The 25,084-nt window shown below is 38.4% G+C and overlaps 1 protein-coding gene across 3 annotated transcripts in view; it reads right to left on the reverse strand.

Annotated features, from left to right (window-relative positions):
* Nucleotides 1-24,856, reverse strand: part of SPTA1 (spectrin alpha, erythrocytic 1) — a 65,815-nt gene extending 40,959 nt beyond the window's left edge. The window contains exons 1-18 of one of the 3 annotated variants that reach the window (XM_024750504.1): nt 24,637-24,856; nt 24,516-24,548; nt 23,208-23,447; nt 22,005-22,130; nt 20,218-20,358; nt 19,284-19,430; nt 17,378-17,511; nt 16,675-16,819; nt 13,955-14,109; nt 12,873-13,008; nt 12,670-12,771; nt 11,046-11,183; nt 10,340-10,450; nt 8,943-9,020; nt 8,642-8,797; nt 7,098-7,302; nt 5,510-5,691; nt 365-608 (exon numbers count right to left, since the gene is read on the reverse strand). In XM_024750504.1, the coding sequence (XP_024606272.1) occupies nt 365-608; nt 5,510-5,691; nt 7,098-7,302; nt 8,642-8,797; nt 8,943-9,020; nt 10,340-10,450; nt 11,046-11,183; nt 12,670-12,771; nt 12,873-13,008; nt 13,955-14,109; nt 16,675-16,819; nt 17,378-17,511; nt 19,284-19,430; nt 20,218-20,358; nt 22,005-22,130; nt 23,208-23,444 (2,437 nt within the window). In that variant the 5' untranslated portion in view covers nt 23,445-23,447; nt 24,516-24,548; nt 24,637-24,856. Of the gene's footprint in view, nt 1-364; nt 609-5,509; nt 5,692-7,097; nt 7,303-8,641; nt 8,798-8,942; nt 9,021-10,339; nt 10,451-11,045; nt 11,184-12,669; nt 12,772-12,872; nt 13,009-13,954; nt 14,110-16,674; nt 16,820-17,377; nt 17,512-19,283; nt 19,431-20,217; nt 20,359-22,004; nt 22,131-23,207; nt 23,463-24,515; nt 24,549-24,636 lie in introns of all 3 variants that reach the window. The other 2 variants (XM_024750513.1, XM_024750521.1) reach the window with 2 other exon arrangements.
* Nucleotides 24,857-25,084: the final 228 nt, after the last annotated feature.

Here is a 25,084-nt window from a genome sequence, read left to right on the forward strand (position 1 = left end):
CTCCCCTTATAAAAGGGAGCCACTGACAATATAAACAAAAACACTTGTGACCTCAAACGCTAACCATGACCACTCAGCCAAGGACCTTGGCAATAACTTAGAGCAAGTAGCAAAAAGCTGGTTACTTTAGCTCTTCCCAGAGGCCTTAAATTCATGGCATTCTTCATGTCTTGTTTTAGGAGGAAAACTCAGTATGAATTATTAAAAAATCTTTTTTTTTGGAAAGCAGGAAAAATGTTCAAGAGTCTAAGGAGAAAGACCTAAGGGCAAACTTTGCTACTGTATCCCAGATCCCTCAAACTATCTGCAGACCTTGGTCTTCTCCTTATGGCTCCGCCTGCTTGGGCTGTACGGCTGTACTAACCAAGGTAGGTGGAAGCTGCAGAAGGTTCAGTCTCTTGGATCCAGGCCTCCTCATCCTCTGTGTCTCTGCAGATCTGGTGCAGGAGGAGAAGGTCAATGAGCTTATTCTTCCGGTTGGCCAGCTGCTTTTTCAGGTCTTCAAACCGAGACACCAGGGACTCCTGCCTTGCCTGTACGTCCCCAGCATTGGGATGGCCTAGTTCTTCAATATATGCTGCCAGGTCTGTGAGGGTGTCCACCTGATCCTGAGGAAGAAATAGAATCGGTGTCAGAAAATCCCATCATTCAGTAGAAAAGGATGAGAGTTTGGTATCTGGCATGGAGGGCAGGACGGGGGGCGGTGGGTGGTGATGAGGAGAATCAGCTCTATATGTACTCATGTTTAAACTTCTAATCAAATCAGTGAAATAGAGTGGGAAAGTTTGCTACACTAAGAACCAATTCTTCAAGCTAAAGGCTATTTATAAGAAAGTAGTTCTGAAACCACGTGTTAGAAAGGACAAAATATGTGTAGAGTGTGCCGAAGAAATCAGGGAAACCAGAACTACAAAGGCTTGCTTGTTTGGGAGTAGTGATAAATTGAGGTCCCAAAGAAAACAGCAGGAGGCTTCTTCTATCTCAGTTCCCTTTCCAGCCTCTTTCTCACCCTTTAAAATGAGCTGGAACTGTAAATAACAAGGAAATTTCTGAGGCTTAAGTTTGTTGTGTAGCAGGAACCATGCCTATGAGATGAAATGTGACGTTACAGAAACAAATGTCCGGACCTCAGAAAGAAAAATTAAAAGGCCTTTCTTTGGCCACTAACTAGTATGAATTTAAGTAAATAATGGTCCCCATTTGGGTCGTATCTGAGAAAGGAGGAAAATAGAAACAGAAGTTTGAAGGATCTTCCTAGAAATAAAATTTTAATCGTATTACTATATGGTAAAATACATACGAGAGATTCGTCTCATCTTTATTAATGAGGTCAACTGTAACTGGTCTAGCAAGAGCACAGAACACAGGATTTTTGCTTGTCTGCTTGTTTCATTTTGTTGTTGCAATGGGGGTGGTGGTGATAAGAGAAGCTCTTCAAAAAATGGATGAACAGCAGGTATTGGTTTTACTTATTCTATTTTGCCATCCAGTGTTCAACCTACACAGGGTTTGATCTATCTCTTCTTAATTTGGAACAAACCATTGATCATCAATAGCTTCTTAAAATGTATACTCACTTCTCCATAAAGAAATAAAGGCGCCACAAAGAGTTAAAATTAAAATCTCCTACTAGCCAACGGTTCTCATCTCTTAGGACATTTTAACTTTGAAAAACATCATTGTGTCATAGAGTGATTTTCAAACATCATAATTGTTATCATGATTATGGTTCCATTGTACTAGTTGAAAGCTAATGTAGTGCAAGAGGCTTCAGACTAAAGAGACAGACTTGACTGCTCCTCAATTGACATTTTATCCAGCTCTTCACCTGTTTTCATAATAGTTTCCTCGTCGATATAATAAGGACTTTGGGCTAGAGAATATTCATGATCTTTTCCAGCTTTACTAGTCCGTAGCTAAAATTTTTTTTTGCAAGCATGATATCTTAGCCGCTACTCCAACTAGGAGTGTAACCAAGGGGAATTCTATGGGACCTTCCCGGGACAGATCCCTCCCATACCCTCTGTTTTAGCTCCTCTTTGAAGTTGCCAGGTAATAGTATCTGATGCATATTTCCTGACTGCTTCAGATGCTAATACCAGCACCAAATGGAAGAAATTAACTAGAATACTTGATGATCATGAGCACAAAGTCCCCAGACCTTCTGGAACTGAAGGATTAATAATGTTAACTGCCATGTTAGCTCAGCATCAACCAATCAGAGAATTGTGCATGAGCTGATCACGGACCCCCACGATGCCCCCTCCCTCTCCTGGCCTTTAAAAATGCTTTGCTACTCAAAATGGATTAAAGACCTAAATGTAAGGCCAGACACTATCAAACTCTTAGAGGAAAACATAGGCAGAACACTCTATGACATAAATCACAGCAACATCCTTTTTGACCCACCTCCTAGAGAAATGGAAATAAAAACAAAAATAAACAAATGGGACCTAATGAAACTTCAAAGCCTTTGCACAGCAAAGGAAACCATAAACAAGACCAAAAGACAACCCTCAGAATGGGAGAAAATATTTGCAAATGAAGCAACTGACAAAGGATTAATCTCCAAGATTTACAAGCAGCTCAATAACAAAAAAACAAACAACACAATCCAAAAATGGGCAGAAGACCTAAATAGACATTCTCCAAAGAAGATATACAGATTGACAACAAACACATGAAAGAATGCTCAACATCATTAATCATTAGAGAAATGCAAATCAAAACTACAATGAGATATCATTTCACACTGGTCAGAATGGCCATCATCAAAAAATCTAGAAACAGTAAATGCTGGAGAGGGTGTGGAGAAAAGGGAACCCTCTTGCACTGTTGGTGGGAATGTAAATTGATACAGCCACTATGGAGAACAGTACGGAGGTTCCTTAAAAACCTAAAAATAATACTACCATATGACCCAGCAATCCCACTACTGGGCATGTACCCTGAGAAAACCATAATCCAAAAAGAGTCATGTACCAAAATGTACATTGCAGCTCTATTTACAATAGCCAGGACATGGAAGCAACCTAACTGTCCATTGACAGATGAATGGATAAAGAAGATGTGGCACATATATACAACAGAATATTAGCCATAAAAAGAAACGAAATTGAGATATTTGTAGTGAGGTGGATGGACCTAGAGTCTGTCATACAGCGTGAAGTCAGAAAGAGAAAAAGAAATACTGTATTCTAACACATATATATGCAATCTAAGAAAAAAAAAGTCATGAAAATCCTAGAGGTAAGACAGGAATAAAGACACAGATGTACTAGAGAATGGACTTGAGGATATGGGGAAGGGGAAGGGTAAGCTGTGACAAAGTGAGAGAGTGGCATGGATATATATACACTACCAAACATAAAATAGATAGCTAGTGGGAAGCAGCCACATAGCACAGGAAGATCAGCTTGGTGGTTTGTGACCACCTAGAGGGGTGGGATAGGGAGAGTGGGAGGGAGGGACACACAAGAGGGAAAAGATATGGGAACATATGTATAACTGATTCACTTTGTTATAAAGCAGAAACTAACACACCATTGTAAAGCAATTATACTCCAATAAAGGTGTAAAAAAAAAATGCTTTGCTGAAATCCTTTGGGGAGTTCTGGATTTTTGGGGCTCAAGCTGAGGCAAGAGATAGATGGCCCCCAGGCTGGACAGTTTCTCCCCTGTGGACAGACACTCCAAAATAGCAGGAGAGAGGAGTTGAACTCTGCCTAGGTAAGAGCTAAAAAACCACATATTCCTCATTCTTGAAGTCAAGGAGACCTTCCAAACTACACATGTGCAGAAAAGCTCCCTGAAAGTAGAAAGGAAGAGGGCGCCACCCCATAGTAGGTGATGTCAACCTACCCATAGGCCTCTTTGCTAAAATCTATCTTGGCTAAGAGATGTGCATGCACACAAGGGAGAACACTGAGATATACCAAATATAGACTCAGAACCAGAAAAAGCAAGATGACTAGCCAAAGGAAACCCGGAAGAAATGCCCCATATAAGTGATTCAAACTATCACGAGGGCGTGACTCTCTCTCTGAGCCCACCTGTGTGTCTATCCACACATACTCATTTTCCTCCTAATAAACACTTTACTTGTTTCACTACTTTCCGTCTCTCTGTGGAAATTCATTTCTACACAGCTGATGGGCCAGGGCCTTGTCACTGGCCACTGGTCCCTGGTTGTCTAGTGGCTAGGATTCAGTGCTCTCACTGCCTCAGTCCGACCTCAACATCTCTCCGGGAACCAAAACCTTGCTCCAAGCTGCTACAGGCTGAGACCATCTGAAATCAAAGCCACCCATTCTTGCATGGCCCTGCAATCAACCTTTCTCTTCTCCAAACTCCGAGATTTCACTTTGTTGGGCCTCACTGTGTGTTGGGCACAAGAGCTTGTGTTCCATAACAGAACAAATTCCAAACTAGGGTCAAATACTCCTACTTATTGCATGTTTACACATGCTGTTCCTCTTCTTTATATGTTTTTAGTTACTTTTCACCAAATCTTTTCTTTTCCCTTCTTTGAAAATCTGTTCCAAACTCTCCTCCTCCATGTAGATTTCAAAGCTATCTTTGTATGGTTTTCCTAACTCCAGCCTTTTACTTCAAGCTCCATTAAGCCATACCTAGAGCTATGTAAGTGACTGGGTTTGCTTTGTTTATTTCTATTTTCTGTAGATTATTCTGTCTTTTCCTTTTAACCAAGAGTAACCAAAGAGCAGACATCATAAAAGTGTATTGTAACAGGAAAAATCAGTGGGACTTTGTAGGGAAGAGCAGAATAATTTTTAAATACAAGCTAGGATTCCTGGGACGAGAGATTGAGTCAGCTGGAAGTGGATTTCCGCTGAGTTCTCCAGAAACTCACATACAGTATCGATACTCTAGAAAAGTATTGGATAAAGTTATTTAAACTAACAGTCTGGTGGGATTTCAGTGGGTAACTCTGAAACTAAGAGCCTAGACATCTGCTTCTTAGTCCTGGCCCTGCTATTAATTTTCTCTGTGACATTAGGGAAGTTACTTCACTTCTCTGGGTTTCAATTTTCTTAAGAAAAAAGAAATGGTATGATTAAAAATATTTTCAAACTTTGAGTTGCAGGATGCCAGAATAGAAAGAGGAAATTTTATAAAAACTTTTATTTTACAGGTGAGGATACAGAGGTGTGAAAATATACACCAAATATCACAGAACTAGTAAGTGATAAGGCTATATATAAAACCCAGGTTTTTGGATTGAGAGTACAATGTTATATTTAGAAGAGTCAATAAAGTCTTACATCAGCCATGGGGTTCTGAGAAAAGACACAAGGCACCCAGGAGAAAGGCTGGATTAAAGGAGATATTGGAAAGAGGTAGTTGACCAACTAAAAGTTTTGAATTTTTACCTTTGGTTTCCTGCTCTCTCTCTGTTTTTTTTTAAACAATAATTACTTATGATCAGTGTGCTCAGAACATATACAGGTGAGTTGGCCTATAATTGGCCAAAGAGCTAGCAACAAACCTGACGAGCAGCCATGGCAGACTCCAGGAGGCCGTGTTTCCTGAGCAGATTCTGTATATCAGCCAGACCTTTCCCATAATCCTCAGACCTAGCCTGCCATTCCACCTCCTCCAGCCAGTGCTTCAGGTCTTCTGCATTATTTTCAAATTGCAGCTGCTTGTTAGCTTCATATAACTGAGTCCCTAGGAAAAGACAGCAAGTATAAGATAACTGATAACTGTCATAACTGATCCTCATTATATGCTAATACATGTTACATCAATTTAAGGAGCAATATAATATTTTGACCCTCCAGTGGGAAAAAGTATAACTGTTTCACATGTGATTATATAAGAAATTATCATAAATTTGTAGAATTCAGAGGGTATTTGTTTTTGAAGATAGTAGTGTTCGCAAAACAAAGATAAACGATTTGTTCATTTCTTGTTGAGGTATAGTGCTGCTATGTTAGATTTTAACTATCTTGGGTATTTTCATGTCACTTGTTACTCTCTATTGAGACCTCCTTTTCAAAGGGATTCAAACACAAACACTGCGTTTTCTGAGAGAAGTATAAAACTTGGGGTTGGCTCAGTTTGAAATTTTGCAGTGTCTTTTCCTAAATATCTTTCTCAGAACTTTGCTAGGCCCCTCTCTTAGTGCCTCTCCTTCATCACCAACCACGCCTTACAATTTTTTCTTCCAGAGAATATCTTGATTATCCACATTGTTCTCAGCTAAATTCTTTATTCTATGATCTTATAGCAATTATTTGTGTTATTTCTGTGAAGCAATTACTATGATGTAGAGTAGCAGCAACTTATTGTTACAATCAAGTTGAATTTTTTTTTCCTAAACCAAAACTCAGGATGACATCCGACAAAATCAGTATGATGTATTTTTTCTATAACCAGGGCAGAGTCATGTCTATAGGTGATGTTTATAACAAGGGGGATATGGACAGAGAAACTTCATTATTGGTGTTAATTATGGCAATTGATTAATTTTCCAAAATAAAAGGTGAAGTTAAATTTAAGTAGAGGCTCTTCAAGCAGACATGGGAATTTTCTAAGAGCTTACAACAAAGCCTGAACATGCTCAGATAGGTAAAATAAGTCATCAAGCCCTATTCATAAGAATAAAACATCATGGGACCATCATATGGGGCACCAACAATATTTTAATGTCTAATTTTATACCCTGGGTCAGAAAACCTTGTTTCATCTATAGAACCAAAATATGTATAATATAATTTAAGGACACTAGTTTTAGGTGCATAGCCAATACTGAATTCATGGTATCTGAATATTTATTCAAGAGGAAGAAAAAAGTGAAGAAAACAAAAGTAATTTCAGTTGAAAAGACTTACATACATGAAGAAAACATAAAATTGTGTTAATATATAGTGTGATATATTATCACACTAATATATAGTGTGATAAATTTAGGTTAGATTTTTAAATTTCTTGACCAATACAGGAATACACAGGGAAACAAATGAGTAGCATCCCTTCTTATAGAAGTCACTAGGTAAACTCAAGGTGGAAAAGATGAAGACGGTGGGTTTCAGAATTTAGGAATTCGTTTTCAACAAGACTCTGCTTCTGACCTTTCTGTGCTGTAGCCTCCAGCAATTCCGTCCAGAGTTTGGCAACTTCACTCAAACGAGCATCCACACTTTCAGAGGCATAATGATTGCTCTCAATCATCTCCTGGCCAGTTTTCTGTATGTTATTGAGCTGGATCTCATTAGCTGCCAATTCTTCTTCAAAGACTTGCTGCTTTTGAACCTGGCTCTTCAAGTTCTGTGTATCCTGAGACAAAATGAAAACAATTAAGGAGAACCATTCCTTGAAGAATGAGGAGCAGACATTCTGAGGACAGGAATTTCTTTTCACTATAAATCTAACTGAACTAAGAAGAGGATATAAGGCAGAACTGTCCTAGTCCAAGTATAGAGGCAGAAGAGGCTTAGGAAACTGTGTGACCAATCTCTCCTCTATACAAATGACAGACGTGGCTAATCAACCCCTGAATTTATTTCTGTTGAGTCTGGATATAGTCTGAAGACCATTTTAAATACGACACCCCATGCAAGCACTAACAATCTATCAGAGCTGTCATAAAAGATGGAGATTATTTTCCATTCCTGTCCTAGTATATGAAACATCCATCCTTTTGTCCCATATACAGAAGACCTGTTTACCCTGCATACACTGGAACCATAACTCCTCAGGAGAACACAAGCACATAGTGCTGAGTTTTACAGAATGAAAGGTACAGATTAGATGCTCAAAGTTCTATAAAAAAAAGTGAGAACAAAAGCATCAGAGGTATACATTTAAGACTAAATGTTATCTAGAAAGTAAATACTGTGAATAGATATTGGCCTAGAAATCAAGAGACTAATTCTAGCCCTGATTATAAATGCAAAAATTTGTGAGTATATATGTGTGTGCATAATAGTTTATATTGTGAGTGAAAAATATGTGTTTTACACAAGCAGAAGGTAAAGAAACCTATGTATAGCTCAGAGATAATTCAGAAAATTTTCAAAGTCATACAAACTAAGACAGGAGAGGGAGAGAATTCAAGCCCAGTTTTTACCTTCTCCAAAAAGAATTCATGCTTCTACCCCTTATGTTAAACTGCATTCTAAACATTGATTCTTGGCTAACCTTGGGCAACTCACTTCACAATTCAGATCCTTGGTTTCTTCATCTGTAAAATAAGGAGTTGTTCCTTTCCAGCTACAAAACCACATAAGTCTATATTATATCAAACCATTAGGCTACTTTTGAGTTCCGGGTAGCTTGAATGTACATTATGATTAGACACAACATTTTCCTACTATAAGCGTGCAGAGGGCAACAGAGGGCTAAATAAGGAGAGTTCCTCCTTTTCTCCGTTCTGTTACGGACCACTGGAAATTGTGCCAGAGAAAAGGGGTGATGGGCAACAGGGTGTAGGAAAACCAGAAACTTGATGTACAGTGTTGGAGGAGTCATTGCCCTTCTCTGAGTATCTGTCTCTCCATCTATAAAATGAGGCTCACCAGCTGAACGCTATTGTCCTTTCAGTTCCAAGACTAATTCCATGAAATTCAGTCCCAATGAGTATGTCCAGGGTCTGCAGTTTGCAAATCCTGCCTACCTTGTAATCTTCATCATCTGCCAACTTTTTCTTCTTGTTGATCCAGTTCTTTAGGTCATCTGAGTCCTGATACAGTTGCTGCAGAAGCAATGAATCCTCCAGCAATCTGCGTCGAGTGGCAGCCCTTTCACGTAAAGCATTCTGTCGGGCCAACAGCTGCAAAAAACATAAACAAACTCACTGTCAGCAAAATCAAATATGGATACATGAGATTCACTGCCCATCAAGGTTATCATGCTCTAACACTTTCCCTGATCCCGTGCATAAGCAGGCAGAGGCACATATGGGACATTGGACATACCCCATCCCGGATAGCAGCAATGTTCTCTGAATCATAATGGTCATTATCAATCAGTTTGGTTGCAGTCTTGTCTAAGGTCTGGAAAAAGAAAAAAAAAAGGAGTGGTTTTCCCTGAGTGGCCACTGAGTAAGTGACCACAGTTTGGCTAACTGTTTAAAAAGGAAGCATGACAATGTCGGAAGTAGACAAGTTTCAGGGTCAGAAGATCTAGGTTCTACTTCTGACTTCTGTTATAAATTGTATCTCAAAATGTATTGTATCTCAGGCAGGTTAATTACCTTCTCTATGTCACAATTTTTTTTAAAATCTAGTTTACAGTAAATGAATCCTGATGTCACTACGAGGTGAATATCTGATCTAGTCTTAAATTTTTAAGAGGAAGCATTATTGATATAGTCACATCCAGTGCCACCAGTCTCTATCTATCATCTATCTATCTATTCATCCTTCCATCCATCATATATCTTTTTATCTACATCTATATCTATAGCTACATGGGGAATGGAGTCACAAATTGCAGACATGAATTTTTACTCATATTCATTCATGATTCCCAAAATTGCTAGGGCTCAGGATGGATTAATTGATTGGGAATAAGAAAATGATCTAAAATAAACAATAGCATTTTATGAACTGTAATTTATTTTACACGGTTAGCTTTTACCAGTGAAAATCAACTTAACAAGCATATGGACTGGGAATGACCATATTAAGCTCCGTACTGACTGAAGATTAACAGAGAAGACTTGGAATTTTGTTTTTAGTGTGGTTGTTGCTGCTGCTGGTGGTATACATGCACACGTACAAGGTTAAAGTCAGCACTGTCCTAGGGAACATACAGTAGATTGGACAAATAAAGTCTTCCTCACACTTCTCTGAGACTTGCTTATGTATTGACATAAGACATTTTCTGGGACATTGTACTTACAGTTCACAGGAAGACTACAGTAGCATTAAGTGAGAAACACATAGATGAAGGTATACAGGAAAAATTAGATACTACTTAGATATCTAGATATTACTAAAGAAAACCAAATGGAGATATTATCAGAGGGGAAAAATATAAAAAGTAAATAATACATTCAAACTTTTAAGTTATGATTCTATGTTGGATATGGATCCAATAGTTTCTACTTATACTGCAGAAAAAATAAGACAATCATGCACTTCATCAGAAAATATAAATGGCTCAAAATCTTTAAAACTTTCTAAATATGTTTTGTGGAATACAAATGTATTGATAAAATATGGGTATGATTATTTTTCTGGATGTTTTCTCTTTAAAGAACAACCCTCATGTTATGTCTGATAGTCATGAGTGATTCTAAGGATTGGTATTGTATGAGATGATATGTACAAACATGAAGCCAATACCCAAACCAGGGCCCATTTCTTACTGTGATCTTCTCCTCCTGGGCAGTAAAGGCTTCCTCAAAGTCATCATGCTTCTGAAGAAGGGCTTCAACACTGCCCAAGGAGTTTCCCAAGTCCTCATTTTCCAAGAAGGCCTATAGAAGACAGAAAGATACATCCCAGCTGTACCTCACTGGTGGGAAACATTCCCTTTGGAATATCTCTGAGAAAGGAGTAAGGAAGGAGGTGAGGGGAATAGAGAGCAAGGTGGGAATTAGCACAAAGTAGGAGAGGAGATAGAGGTTAATATTTAGCAGCAGGAGGTTCAGAGTCCCTTCCCAATCTTCTCATACAACTTTATCACTTTTGTCTCTGTGTCTGAACCAACCAATCTAGGCACTATTCTGAGATCTCAAATACTCAAGAGGACCACTCACCTCCTCCAGGAAATCTCTCGTTAACCCTGCCTGACTCATTACATTTTCTCTTGCTGAACTCTTAACAACTGGATATTCATTTCACCTCATGTTCAGTAGAGCTTAAAGACTCTCTGCTTTGTATTTAGGTATTTTTCTGTGCGTTTGTCCACGAGGGAATTTCAAGAGTCTCACAGAGAGGGCCAATCTTTTCTCTTCCTTGTGGCTCACCCTTCAGTTCCCAGGTGAACTGAAGTGGTTGTAAGGGTGTTGATAGTAGTAAATAAGGAGAAGGAGAAATGGCTTCTGGACACTCTCTGAGCCCCTTTGTTACCTCTTGTCTACTCATCCAACTGTCCACTTGCTCACTGTCACGGTAGAAGAGGTGTAGTTCCAGGCACTGCTCATACTGCTGCCAACGCTTGTCCCACAGTTCCAGCAGAGCATCCCAATGGGAGGTAAGTACTGCCATCTTTGGAAAGGAAGAGATAACGTGCCAGGAAGATACTAATTAATTTATTTTATCCTATATTCACTGAGCATCAAATAAAAGCAAGGCTTTTTGAAGGATACAAAAATGAATAGGAAATGGGATTTTCTCTTAAGGCTGCAACATCTAAGTGAATCACTGTAGTATAGGAAAAATGGGATAAATGCCATAACAGAGGTACACCACACTTAATATGTATAAATAAAGAAGGAAAGATTAATTCAGATTTGAAGAAGCAGGGAGTAGAAGTATAGAAAGTATTGTATCAAACAAAGATTTGAAGGGCAGGGAGGTGTGTATCGGGATTGTAGGAGGACATAATACCACAAGCAAGTAATTACTCCAAGTAATCATTAGATTATATGAAGTGCTCCAGAGAAAAGTGCAGTGTCTAAAAAAGATAAACATTTAATGAAATTCAAATTTATAGGGCACTTAAATGATCAGATTGAGAAGTTTGCATTCTATTCCAAAAGCAAATAAGAACCATCACGGTGAAAGTGACATTCTCAAACTCATAAAAGCCTTTGTTTCTGCCCAAGCATCTGCCCAAGAAATTCCAGCTTATTAAAACAGCTGCTGTGTTAACTCCATTAAAAAGACAGTAACAATTCTCAGAATCCCAGGATAATAGGTAAGTTTTCAAGGATTTAGGGTCCCACTATTCCTTTGGCAGGAAATAGTTAAAAATAAAAATCCATAGTATAATTTTCCCATAGAGTCCTTGATGAACTGAAAATATGGTCATCTCAACCTTCATCATATAGCACTCGGGGTTGTGCTTGGAATCTAATGATATGAAAAGAGCCTGCAAATCTTATTTCAGTTATCATCCCAAGGAGTTCCTGTGACTCTGTGACTGGAGTAAAATGTCTCAGGGATCAGGAGGTTTACGTGAGCCCTTGGGATCTAGGAGTTTAGGATGATGGCAAACCTTAATCTTCATTCAGTGGAATTCTGAGTGTTTAAAGCTTTCCTGTTGCTTAATGGAGATTTGAGAAACACAGATATAGGAAAATCAGTTTGATTTGAGGTTGTATAGAGGAGATAAGAAAGGGATCCATGTGCCAGGAACCATGCTAGGTACCTTAGGGAACCCAAAGATGAATAAGGTGCAGTCCTCAAAGAATTAACAATCTAGAGATGAGCATGGGAAAGTGATAAAACAGAGCACATGTGACAAGGCAAGATGGTATGGAGGCTTCAAATTAGGTAGAAGGTAGGTGATGAAATGAGTTAGGTTGATGAAGTAATGTCTCAGAGGTGAGGGAGCACACATCAAGTCCTGAGAACTTCAAATGCCTCAAATTAGCTAAAGCAACATATGAAGGAAGCAGGGTGATATTTGAGCCCACATTAAGATGTTTATACGTCTTCTGTCCTCTTTCAGAGATTGTCATATTAGTATGAGATTAAGTGAAGGCTTAATAGGTATCAAAATTTCACAAATTCTGTTAAACTAGATTACCTTATCCATGACTTCATCAGATGCTTCATGACTGGCATCCAGCAGGGCTTGACCAGTCTCATTAGCAGATTGAAATCGGTCATCATAAGAGTCAATCTCATGCTGTGGTCACGAGACAAAATGTTTTAAAATGCAGCAAGAAACCTTCTGGCATTGTTGGAAACCGCCCTCTTCCTCCTACTGGGGAGACCTTTCCTCTCTACCTTATGCTGCTGATGCCTGTCCAGTAGGGCTTCCCCACCAGTCACATCTGTGGGCAGCTCATCAGCATTGATCAAAGCAGTCTTCTCCTTCATCCAGCCTGAGAGCTCATCATAGTCAGATAAGAACCGCTGGTACCTGAGGGAAAGGTAAGGGGAAAGACAGGAAGAAGGAATCAGATACAAATGGACTTTGAACAAAGAGTCAGGGTTGGGTTAGGCTAAGATGTACAACATGTGCCTTGCCCTAATCCTACACCTCCCATTCCTCTGATGTACTTCCTATTCCTTTAGCAGTGCAGGTTGTAAATCCTTCACTCCAGGTTGTATATTCCTAGGGCAGATGCGTCATTGTGTGATGAAGCACTTGGACATGACATCTCCAACATCACAAAGTCACATCCCAGATGCATTTGAAGTAGAATAAAGTACTCACAAGGAGGCCAATAAATAAGGACATAACATAACCAACAGGAAGCCTAAGGGACGACTAGAGTTAGGGTTAGGAGCCCTCATGTATTTTAGTTCACCCTTCACCATACCAGTAAAAACAAAAACTACAAAAAAAGATTACCTATTCAAAAAAAATCAAAAGCTCACCAGTTCATTTAAAATCATATCAATAAGATAAACACTATTTTCTAGTGATTTAATAACTAATCATAAAAATTAACTACTGAAATGTTGTCCAGATTTTTTGTAAGCTGACCTACATTCCAGAAATAATTCTAGATTTATTTTGTGTTCTTCAGCTTGGAAATTAATTCCAGTTCCTTAGCTAGGGCCAGGATTTTAACATGTGTCTTCAGCTAATTTTTCAGTTCCATGGACCACTTCATAGCTTCTTACAACTGTACAAACAGAGGAAGACAGGAAGGGTACAGGTGAAAGGAGGTGTCACGCTGAGGATTATATCAGCCTTCAAAGGACTTCTCCTGGCAAATTAAAATTTCTTTTGCCTCTACTGAGCAGGCAGGAGGGCTGGGTCACTCATTATTTTACTCCTTTCACTCTTTTATTCCTGCTTTTGATGTTATACTTTGACCTAGAGATAGGAAAAGCAATAGAGAAGAAGGATTTCTCACCTATAAGAAGCCTGCAGCTTTTCATATCTGCTGGTAGCCAAGGTGCGAATGTGCCCCCAGTTGGAGACCAGATCCTCTTTCATCTGCTGGATCTGCGCTGCATCTGAAGGATGGGAAAGCTTCAACTTGTCTGCTTTGGCACATAACTCCTTCACCTTTGGGATAAAAAAGAAACCTAGTATGTGAAGGTAGTCAACCGTATGGTGATGGATGGCAACTTTGTAGTATATATGGATGTCTAATTATAATGCTGTACATCTGAAACTTATATAAATAAAAAAAAATGATAAAGAAACACAGTGGGAAATCCAAGCATTCTGATCCTCTTGGCAAAGTTTTATGGGAAGAATGTAACATAATAATCATAAGAATTAGAATAATTTATTAGTGCTTTTATATTGATATATTTATATTAATATACTCATGTAACTATATTAACAATAATTTACTGATTACATTTTGTCTCTCATTGTGCTAAGCACTTCATATGCATTTTCTTGTTTTATAGTCTTCCTTTAATAATACTGTGAGGCAAAACTATTCTTGCTCTCCTTGTATGTGAAAACTGAGAGGTTGAGTATTTTATTTGCCCAAGGTCATTGAGCTAGTCAATGTCAGAAGCAATGTTTAGACATATATCTGTCCTTCATTACCCTCTATACTAACTCCATAAACATTATTGTGGGAACCAGAAAGACATTTCTGCCAAGGAAAATTTCTGCCAAGAAAATTTCAGTAATGCCAGGCTGTTTTGAGCACAATTCTTGAGGAGCAGGCTTACTAGGGCAAATTCCACATGTTACCATTAGTTCTTCTACTATACCCAACTATAATTAGGTGTTGTCTAGGATTTGAGATTTCATTATCATTATTCATTAAATCATGGTATTTTATCATCCATAATTAGAAAAAAAAAAAAAAAAAAAGACCAAAGAGAAAAAATGAGGAAGAACAAAAGAAGTAGAATGGTGAAATCATTTTCAGAAGCGACCCAGGCACAGAGCTATGATTAAAGCATAACAAGTAGAGATCTTCCTGTGGGCTGACTCCACTGTAGAAGCTCAGGCATAATTAGTTTAAGTTATGGTTAAATTGTGATGGGAAGAAGTAAGAATGGGAATCATTCAAGAAAACAGGCTTGCTCCAATTTCTAGTGTGTCTATACCTACTGTAGGTATAGGAACCGGGGTTTTCCAATTTCCAGAAGAAAACCCAAAGGTGGGTTTAGTAATGTGTTGTTGTTGTTGTTTTAACATCTTTATTAGAGTATAATTACTTTACAATGGTGTGTTAGTTTCTGCTTTATAACAAAGTGAATCGGCTATACATATACATATATCACCATATCTCCTCCCTCTTGCATCTCCCTATCCCACCCTTCTAGGTGGTCACACAGCACCGAGCTGACCTCCCTGTGCTATGCAGCTGCTTCCCACTAGCTGTCTATTTTACATTTGGTAGTATATATAAGTCCATGCCACTCTCTCACTTTGCCCCAGCTTATCCTTTCCCCTCCCTGTGTCCTCAAGTCCATTCTCTACGTCTGCATCTTTATTCTTGTCCTGCCCCTAGGTTCTTCAGAACCATTTTTTGTTGTTGTTATTGTTCTTTTTAGATTCCATATATATGTGTTAGCATATGGTATTTGTTTTTCTCTTCCTGACTTACTTCACTCTGTATGACAGACTCTAGGTCCATCCACCTCACTACAGATAACTCAATTTCATTTCTTTTTATGGCTGAGTAATATTCCATTGTATATATGTGCCACATCATCTTTATCCATTCACCTGTCAATGGACATTTAGGTTGCTTCCATGTCCAGGCTATTGTAAATAGAGCTGCAATGAACATTGTGGTACATGACTCTTTTTGAATTATGGTTTCATCAGGGTATATGCCCAGTAGTGAGACTGCTGGGTCGTATGGTAGTTCTATTTTTAGTTTTTTAAGGAACGTCCATACTGTTCTCCGTAGTGGCTGTATCAATTTACATTCCCATCAACAGTGCAAGAGGGTTCCCTTTTCTCCACACCCTCTCCAGCATTTATTGTTTGTAGACTATTTGATGATGGCCATTCTGACTGGTGTGAGGTGATACCTCATTGCAATTTTGATTTGCATTTCTCTAATGATTAGTTATGTTGAGCATCCTTTCATGTGTTTGTTGGCCATCTGTATGTCTTCTTTGGAGAAATGTCTCTTTAGGTCTTCTGCCCACTTTTGGATTGGGTTGTTTGTTTTTTTGATATTCAGCTGCATGAGCTAGTAATGTGTTTTAAGTGTCTGAGTTTATTATAAAAGGGGAAGAAGAAACTTACTCCCTTTTTGACTGAGCGAAGCACAAGAAGAAACAAGGTTCAGCCCCAACAGGAGAAAGCGTAGTTAGATAAAAGAAAAGACTCTCTGGCCATAGGGTACTGAGTGAGATTAGGAAACCAGTCTTGAAGCTATCTATTTTGGTTTAAATTATGAAATATATTACAAAAAGCTTGAGTGTATATAAAACATATATGTATATTTAAATAAAAATAATTAAATAAATTAAGAGATATCCAAGATTCATGTACAAGTTATAAACTAGAATAAGGAGGTATATTCAAGTGGCACAAAATTTCTCCTTCATTGAAATAGTGAATTTACTGTGTCCTATGGAGATGAGATGAACACCAAATGCCTTTTCTAGCTCAAGCGATTAGCCATTCCTCTAACAGGCTTACCTTGTCATTCATGACTGCAAGGTTCCTCTCAAGTGTCTTGTGACTGTGAAACAGTGCCTCAGAGCTCACAAGGTCTTTGCCATAGTCTTCAGAGGTGACTTGAGGCTCCTTCTCTTTAATCCACTGGATGGCTTCAGTCACATCCCTGTCAGACATCTCCATGAGCTCCAGCAAAGGAGGAAGGCAGGCATTCCAGGGCAAACAGCACACAGCAAGGACCAGTCTAGCTCACTCAGTCAGAAATTACCCTATCTTCCCCCACACTAGCAAAAAACATAAGGTAAAATGTTCTTTACTGCTTTTAATGGTTTCCATTGAGAGTTAGAGACTTGGGCATCATGACAACTGAGCCTCCAGATATATTTCCTGTATCTGGGTCAGCTCTTCATGAATGTCCTTCTTCCCAACTTCACCCTCCATTCCCTTCCGGTTCTTAACCTGCTTTTCTTGCCTCTGCAGAGCTTCCATCACTAATTTACCAGTGCTATTTGTATTGCTTTAAGCTCCATTAGACACATACTTGGCTATAGAGTGGGTCACAATTTTCTTAACTACTCTCTCCCTTGTTGTCTTTAAAGACAAGCACGTGAGTTTCTTTTTTTAGAGGTATTGGCCACTAATTGCTAACAGTAGACAGAGGCTAACACAAATAACAAGCATGGTGCTATTGCAGTTTCCTACAGTTCAGTGGTGAGATTCCTACCTTTTGAATCGCTGGAGGTCTGCAGCGCTGGACAGCTTTTTCTGTCGTTGGAGAGCCAGACCATGGAGCCGCTCCCAGGCTGCATTCACTTCCTCCTGCTTTGACTGAATTAAGGGCAGCTCAGGATGCTTTTCCTGTGGGAGAAAGTCAATGATGGACTAATGCAAAAAATCATTTAAACACTTCTTATTTCACACTTCACTTTATCTCTGCTCTCTAACTCTTACTTGATCCACCTCACCAAAATCTAGAAAACCAAACCGCCAGATATTTTGCCCACAGCTCCAAACTAGCTTACTAACACAGCCTTGCCCAACCTCATTATTTTCAGAACTCCATCATGTTGATGCCTGCTAACTCCCTTCAAGATCCTGGAAACCAAGGAAAAGAAGAGAAAATTCCTTTTGTGAAATCTGACTTAATTTTTCAAAACTCTAATACTGTGGGTCTTGGTTCTTTTGGGGTCCTAATACCTTTGAGAAGCTAATGAGAGCTATTTCCCTCTTTGCAGAATTATACAGACATGCAGATAAACTTAATTTTGCAGAAAACTCCACGCATTTTTGCAAACTAACTGAAGCAATGAGATTTATGAATACTAGATTAAGCTAGCAGCATCAGTCCATTTTGATACTTGGAAATTTTGAGTAGTTCCCAAATACCCGTCTCCCTACTCCTCCTAACCCTGTTTATTCCCATTTCCATTTCTATTTTGAAGCCTCATCAGACTGAATTTTCTACTTCTCCTTCCTTGCTTATAAATAGAAATGATATTCTATGAGCCCCAGCACTTAGGCATCAAGAGGCCTTTCAGCTTCTGTTCTTACCTTCTTGGAACACATAAAAAAAGCATGATTTACTGAAAGATGAGAGAGCATATGGAGAAAACCTTCATTATCCTTGCTAAATCTCCATACATGGGAGCAAGGCCATTTTAGACACTCCACCCCAACTGACTCATTGCATAACTGCAGTGACTTAAAAATACCAGGTGATATCAGCAGAATAACCCAGCTGAGCAGCTGAGTCACTGAATCATGAATCTGATTCACTCAAAAAAATAGGTTGTTTGTTGTTTTCAGTTTTGTGGTAGTTTGATAGAGAGTAATAGATAACTTAAAAATCTCCACAATAACAAAAAGGTGATAGAGGGAGAAAATTTGGGACTGTTGGAAATGTGGCCTGGAAAAAAATTGAGAAATATGTTATTTTCCCCTACTCCAGTATCCGTTCATCCTGAAATCTTGGTTCTATTAACACAGAAACATCATTCCCATTATAAAGCTGCAGTGATAATGAAACCTTAAATGGAAAAGCACGATAGCCAACTGTTAGAATTTCTAATTCCTTCATGTACATATAAAATCAGACTGACTTCCCAGTTCTCACATATGTTAGGATTATTTATTCACACACTGAGTTTTACATGCCCAGAAATTAAAAACTTATTTAAGCACTTTCTTAAGAAAATGAAGATAAATCTGCCTCCTTTTCCCTTCCCCCCAAAACACAAAAAAATTAGTTTAATTATATCATGTGTATTATGATAGCCCACTGTTATTTTATATTCTTTGCCACTTTATTCTGGTTCTTCTTCACGAAGAAAGAGTGCTTCATAAACTTGAGAAATCAATGTACTGCATGGTGCAGGAGTAACCCCATTGTGGATTGAATTCCTTTATGTAAACACACATACACTCACTCTCTCATCTCCATTTCCGTGGACTGGCAAGGGATACATTCAGAAAGGAGAGGAAACTGCTCTGGGCATGTTGCTCCAGGGACAGGCATACCTCTGCTTTCTCACAATGTCCTATATCTTTCATGTCCCATCTACTAATGGCCAGAGAGTCTTCTTGAAGATCAGACCCTTTTGCTGGCTTGGCTCTCTTGTTCCCCACCTCACCTCAGCACACTCATTGGCATATTGGTTCACTCCATTCAACCTCTCCTTTCGAACTGCCAGATCTGCTTGGAAATCTTCAAACTTCTTATGCAGAACCTCTGTGCGCTCCCAGTCCTCACCCAGCTCCACTGATGTCACTATAGCCTCCTGTAGACAGAGAAAACTCTGGTAAGTCACCCGTAAACATTTAGGAATTCCTGCAGTTCAAATGCCCAAAACCCTTGCTCACATTCCCAGGATAACTCAGAAGGAGATACTGGTGGAACTTGGGAGAACCAACCCTTCAGGAAAGAGCCAGAAGCAGCAGTGTATTTCCTGAGGTGGCGTTCTGGCCCAGGGAACAGTGGTCTTTGGGGTAATTCTTTGGAGAGACCAGGAACATTGTTGGCAAAAGCCCCTGGGAATACCCTTTTGTGTATTGGAACCTGAAAAATAAATTCATCCTGGTTCTACTCAATTCAACAAACTGAGCATTTACAAAAGTATTGTGCTAGGCACTTGCTTGTGTAAATGTTCAGTCCTAACCACAGGATTATGTAGAAAATAAAAACCTCCCTAGTTATAGGTACTGAGAGACAAAGAATTAGGGAAAGAACTGCAATGCTCTAAGCTGGACACAGAGTAAAAGCAAAAATCTAGGAGTGAAGGCTCATGGAAGGTAGAATGGGGACAATCCTAGATCATCTTTCAATGCAGTTTTTGTGTAAGTCTTGCCTTCTTCATATTCAGATTCATACATTTAGACTTATCCCCCTACAGTGTTAACTACCTCCAGAATACCCCTAAATCTTTGCCAACATTCCTCTTTCTTCCAAGGAACTAAGCCCAGAAAGAGACATCCTAACTTCTTTATGAAAAGCCTGCATTAAATTGCTATGGGATGTCTGGGGCAGATGGATGGGAAGTCCTATATGCATACTGTTTGGTCCTATACCTTGTCTCCAATCCACTCCAAGATGTCAGCACACTCCTGTAAGTACTGCTGAAGCTTCAGGGCCCGCAGCAGCAAGGTGCTCTTCTCTTGAGTCAGCTCCAGAAGCAGGTCCCACAGGTGGCTGAGTTCCTCCAGAAGGACCTATGGGGAAAGTAAAACAACTCAGGCACAGTACCTGCTGTGGAGCAGCAAGTATAGACTCACAGACCTGTGCAGAGAGGGGCCTGGATAAAAATCCCTCCTCCCATTCACTCATGCATTAATTGATCAACAAATATTTAAAGGAGGAAATAGGACATGTATGTGAATAGCAATTAAACCATATGATCTTCCATAATAGAAAAAAATGAATAATGTTTTGGTGTTTTAGAGGATGAAGTGATTACAGACAATAAGCCAGGATAGAATAAGAATTCATGAAAGAGTGCTCATTTGAATTGGACCTTGAGGAATAGGTAGAATTTTGATAGGTAGACGATGGGCAGAGGGTGTTCAAAGTACTGAAAAAGACATAGAAAAAACTTAGCATGGACTGTTTGTCAGAAAGGATAAGAGTTACAATGTTTTTCTGACTTATAAAGGAAATAGTGGCACCAAAGCAATGAGAATTTGAGAGTATATAGTTGAGGGCTCTAATGCCAAGTTAGCTTAGAAGACCAGATTTTACATATACTGTAAAATTGAAGGTGTCATATATGTTATGCCTTCAAGATTCTTGTATTTTTCAACTACTTCATGGTCCTAAGGTAACATGTAGCATGTAGACCACATTTATCTCTGAATCCTGCCATGGTACAGATTGATACAGCCCCAGTGATTCTGAGACGTGAAGATGTTTCAAACATTTCTCAAATATTTTAATTAATGTAAGGGATTGGTTTTTGTATAAATTATACAAAATGATTTCTATTTTATGACAATAAATAAAATTTGAGATTTTCTTGTTAGAGTCTTCTTTCTAATAAGGTTTATTCTGGTTAATGTCTGTATCGCCTGACCATGTTTTGTTGACAGTAAAGCAAACTAGAATTTGTATGCTAAATATGGAACTACAGCCCTAATTTTTAAATACAAAACAAATTTTTTAAAAAAATATTTAAACAGTAAAAAAAGTTCACTTCTACAAAAAAGAACCTGAATTGACTGTATCAACACAAACTTGTTGGAAGAGTATATGAATTAAGTCAGAAAAAAAGCTGATACATTAGTAGTGGGTTCCATAGTGGTGGTGATCTTCAGTCTTCAGGGTTTAGGGAAGACAAGGGATTTTAGGAGGTTTTTTTCCCCCAAAATGAACAAATGAGAGGGTTTGGAGAACTACAATAGTAGTCATAGTATGTGGGCTGTGAAGAGAAAGAGGCATCATAGACAAACGGAGAAAGATTTCGGAGAAGATTCAAAGAAAGAGCATCCCTTGTTTAGAGAGTTTAAGAGACAAGAACTCTGAGGCTAGAAGAATTAAGTAGAAAGGACATTTCAGAAAACCAATTCATCTGGGTTGAAGTGGGTTTGATCTTGAGCCACCTATACTGTGGTGGCATAAGCAGGAATGTGATGTTATTTGATGACAGCTTTGTATCATAGCTTTTCTCCCCACTCCAAGGAACACTAGGACATCCCATCATTTTTCCTGCCCTAACCCAAGTAAAAGATATAAGGAAGTACCATGGTTCCAAGCCAGTTATATCAAGGTTTATACCTGTTGTAATCAATTAAAACTCTGATAACATAATCAACATGATAACTTAATTAGAAACATCTCTCACAGAGCCCTGCCATAAATTTACCTTGGTGTCCTCATGGGCAAAATGCCCCTCAGGAAATCGAATTTTCCTGGTTTCTTCCAGCTCAGGAATGACCCTCGATTTTGCTTGCACCTCTGCTTCAAAGGATTCATGCTTCTGATATTTCCCCTGAAGATTAGAAATCAGAGTTTATGGCTAATGCAGCCTGGTCTCTTTGGAAGGGAGGTTCTTTTATTCCTCTTCTTTCTTGCAGTCAGAACTACTTGTTTCCCAACCTAGATTAAGTGATAACCTATGACCATACCTGGAGGAGTCCTATCCTAAAAGAAACGGTGGTGGCACCACTGCACTTAGGTTTTCAAAGGGTCCTAGGCTCAATGTCCAGGACCATAGTGAAAGTTTTTTTCCAGCCCCCACTGCTTTCGGGGAATTTCCAGTAAATATTATTTTAAATTCTCAATTGCCTTCTGTGGAAATGAAAAATGTAACACAGAGTTTTTCCTCTTCAGAAAAGAGGAACTAAATGTTACTGAAAGTAGTGAACAATGAGGAAGATGATCATGGCAACAATAGCTTTTTTTTTTAATTGAGAGGTTTATGTATGCCAGATTATGTTTTTGCTGTCATATATAAATTGATCCATTTAGTAGATAACACTTTGTTCTTGTTCCAGGTGCTTCCTCTCCAATATCCATTGCACATTTTAGGCATGCAAGCCTTTCTACGGATCCTGACTGTGCCTCTTTCTATAACATTGTACAAGTAGGAGTGGGAGCTTCCACCAAAGCTCTCCACCTGACTCCTCTCATTCGAACTTAACAAGAGGCATGAATAGCCATTTGGTAAAAACCCTGGTTCAATCACATCTTTCTGAGGAGAGCGAAGAACAGTTGTTTCAGAAACATTGATGTCTCTTCACCTCAATTCCATCCTTAATGTCACAAAATATTGAAATCACATAGTGTGTCATAAATTCTTTGAATTCTCAGTGTTTTGTCCATGGGTTAACTTCAGAATGAGTTTATAAAATATTATCTAGAATGAGTTTCCTTTGTAAATAAGACATTGAGGCTTAAGGAGTTGAAGACATGTGCTATTTAAAGACAGAATTACAGTCCCCAAAGTCTAATCTTTCTGTTATATCATCCCTCTACAGTTTACCAGATGTACACCTACGTTATGAAAATGTTTCCCTCCCTAGAGATCTTAGAGTCTACTCTGGGGAAGTCAATGAAACTAAATGACCTGTATGTTAGTTGGGTCTTCATAGCTTTTATCGCCTGCAATCTTGATTTTCTCCAAGATCCATTTCTCGAGGTCATCTGCATCTCGTATGAAAACCTGGTAGTAATAGGAATCTTCAAGCTTCTGACCCCTCTCAGCAACCAGTTCCTTGAACCTCCGGTACCGGGTCAACACCTCCTGACGTCTCTCCTGGATCTCTTCTGCTGTTTCCAGCACCTTTGGCCCACCACTCTCCATAGCCTGCAAGTTAAAAATCTTCTACCTGTTGTTGGTTCTCAGATCTCTAGTATACTGTCCTTTTATATGTCTCAAGGCATTTACTCATATTGGACTTATGTTCAGATATCTTTAAGCCTATAAAAGCCTGTTTTTAGAAAGACGGTAGTACATTTATATAATTTTAAACATATACAGCTACAACCTAGGCTAATAATTCTTGATCATTCAGAACACTTTTTCAACTTTTCACATAAGTGTGTGCTAACATTAATAAATTTAATAAACTTAATAAAGTTTGATAAATGCTTATTATTGCACTAATAATCGAAGACAAGTTTAAATTAGCAAAATCACAGAGTTTCAGATTGATAAAAAAGAAATATAATTTTATTGCTTTCAAAGGCTGAAGAGTTGTTAACATGTACTGATAATGATGAACTTAGTTTAATGAATAAATAAAAGTGGCTTGCAATTAACTTGATGAATGATATACCCCAAAGTTTGAAAAGGTTGAATTCTTCTTACATAAAAATATAGCTAATATATTGTTTACTCTTTTTATTTGCTTTATTTATAAACACTACAAATCAAAAGTTTGGCACATTTGCAACCTAATTATCACAAATTTCAAATTATTAACATCTTGGTAATTGGCTTTTGCTATATAAAACATTGTATTACTATCAAACAACATAAAATATTATTTTCCTATAGTGGAATCCAACCTATTTGTGACAACATCCAGCAAAATCTCCATAGGGTCCATCTTCATTCTTCTGGATATAAGCACAGCTTTCCTAGCTTACCACAATGAAAACATTCAATATAAAGTTTAAATTTTAGTCTCCTTCTGCTATACATAATTGCTATTTTGTGGATGGCCTTTACAAGTTTGGCTATAGAATTAAATCCTTCTATGGAGACTCAAACCTTTACTGTGTGTTACTTTGCTCCAAGTTACTAGGTTGTTCTCCATGTGAACCCATAGAAACAGGTCATTGCTAGATTTTGGTGCTGTATACTGGAAAGCTCAAGGTCATTGTTTACAGTGAGACATTCATAAAAAGAGTTAAAATTAAACTTCTTTACCTCTTAAGAATCAAGAAACAATTCTTGCTGATCCTGTCAAAGATAGTACAGAAAAGTCAAAGGAGACAGCTTTCCTAATTATATTGGTGACAAATTGTACTGTAAAGAATTCTGTACTCACGGTTTCCTTTGGAAAGTGTTACGCTTTTCCTGTCAAAATAAAATGTATCCAAAAGACACAGAGAGAGAGAGAGAGACAGAGAGACAAAGGGAGAGAAAGAGAAACAATTCACATGTAGTTGTCTAGTCTAATTCAGATAGAGATGAGAGAAACGTTACATATGTGGCAAGACAAAGAAAAAAAGTAGCCCTTCACTTGGGCCAGAATCCCGCCAGCTACAATCTACATTATCTTCAGGAGACAGATTCAGCTGAGGCAGCTGCTAACTTTCACAGATGCTGGGTGACTCAGCGGCCTGTGGGACTATGGCTCTCAAAGTTTCTCAACAGGACTTTATAAAAAATGAAAGCAAAAATTTTAGATGAAAAATTAGAAAAAAACTCAATTATAGATGTAAGATAGAGTCAGTGTTATGATGGTGTTTTGTTTCTTTGATTAGTTTTAAATT

The sequence above is a fragment of the Neophocaena asiaeorientalis genome, unplaced genomic scaffold (genome assembly GCF_003031525.2).
Source record: "Neophocaena asiaeorientalis asiaeorientalis breed wild unplaced genomic scaffold, Neophocaena_asiaeorientalis_V1.1 scaffold315, whole genome shotgun sequence".
Taxonomy (NCBI): Eukaryota; Metazoa; Chordata; class Mammalia; order Artiodactyla; family Phocoenidae; genus Neophocaena; species Neophocaena asiaeorientalis.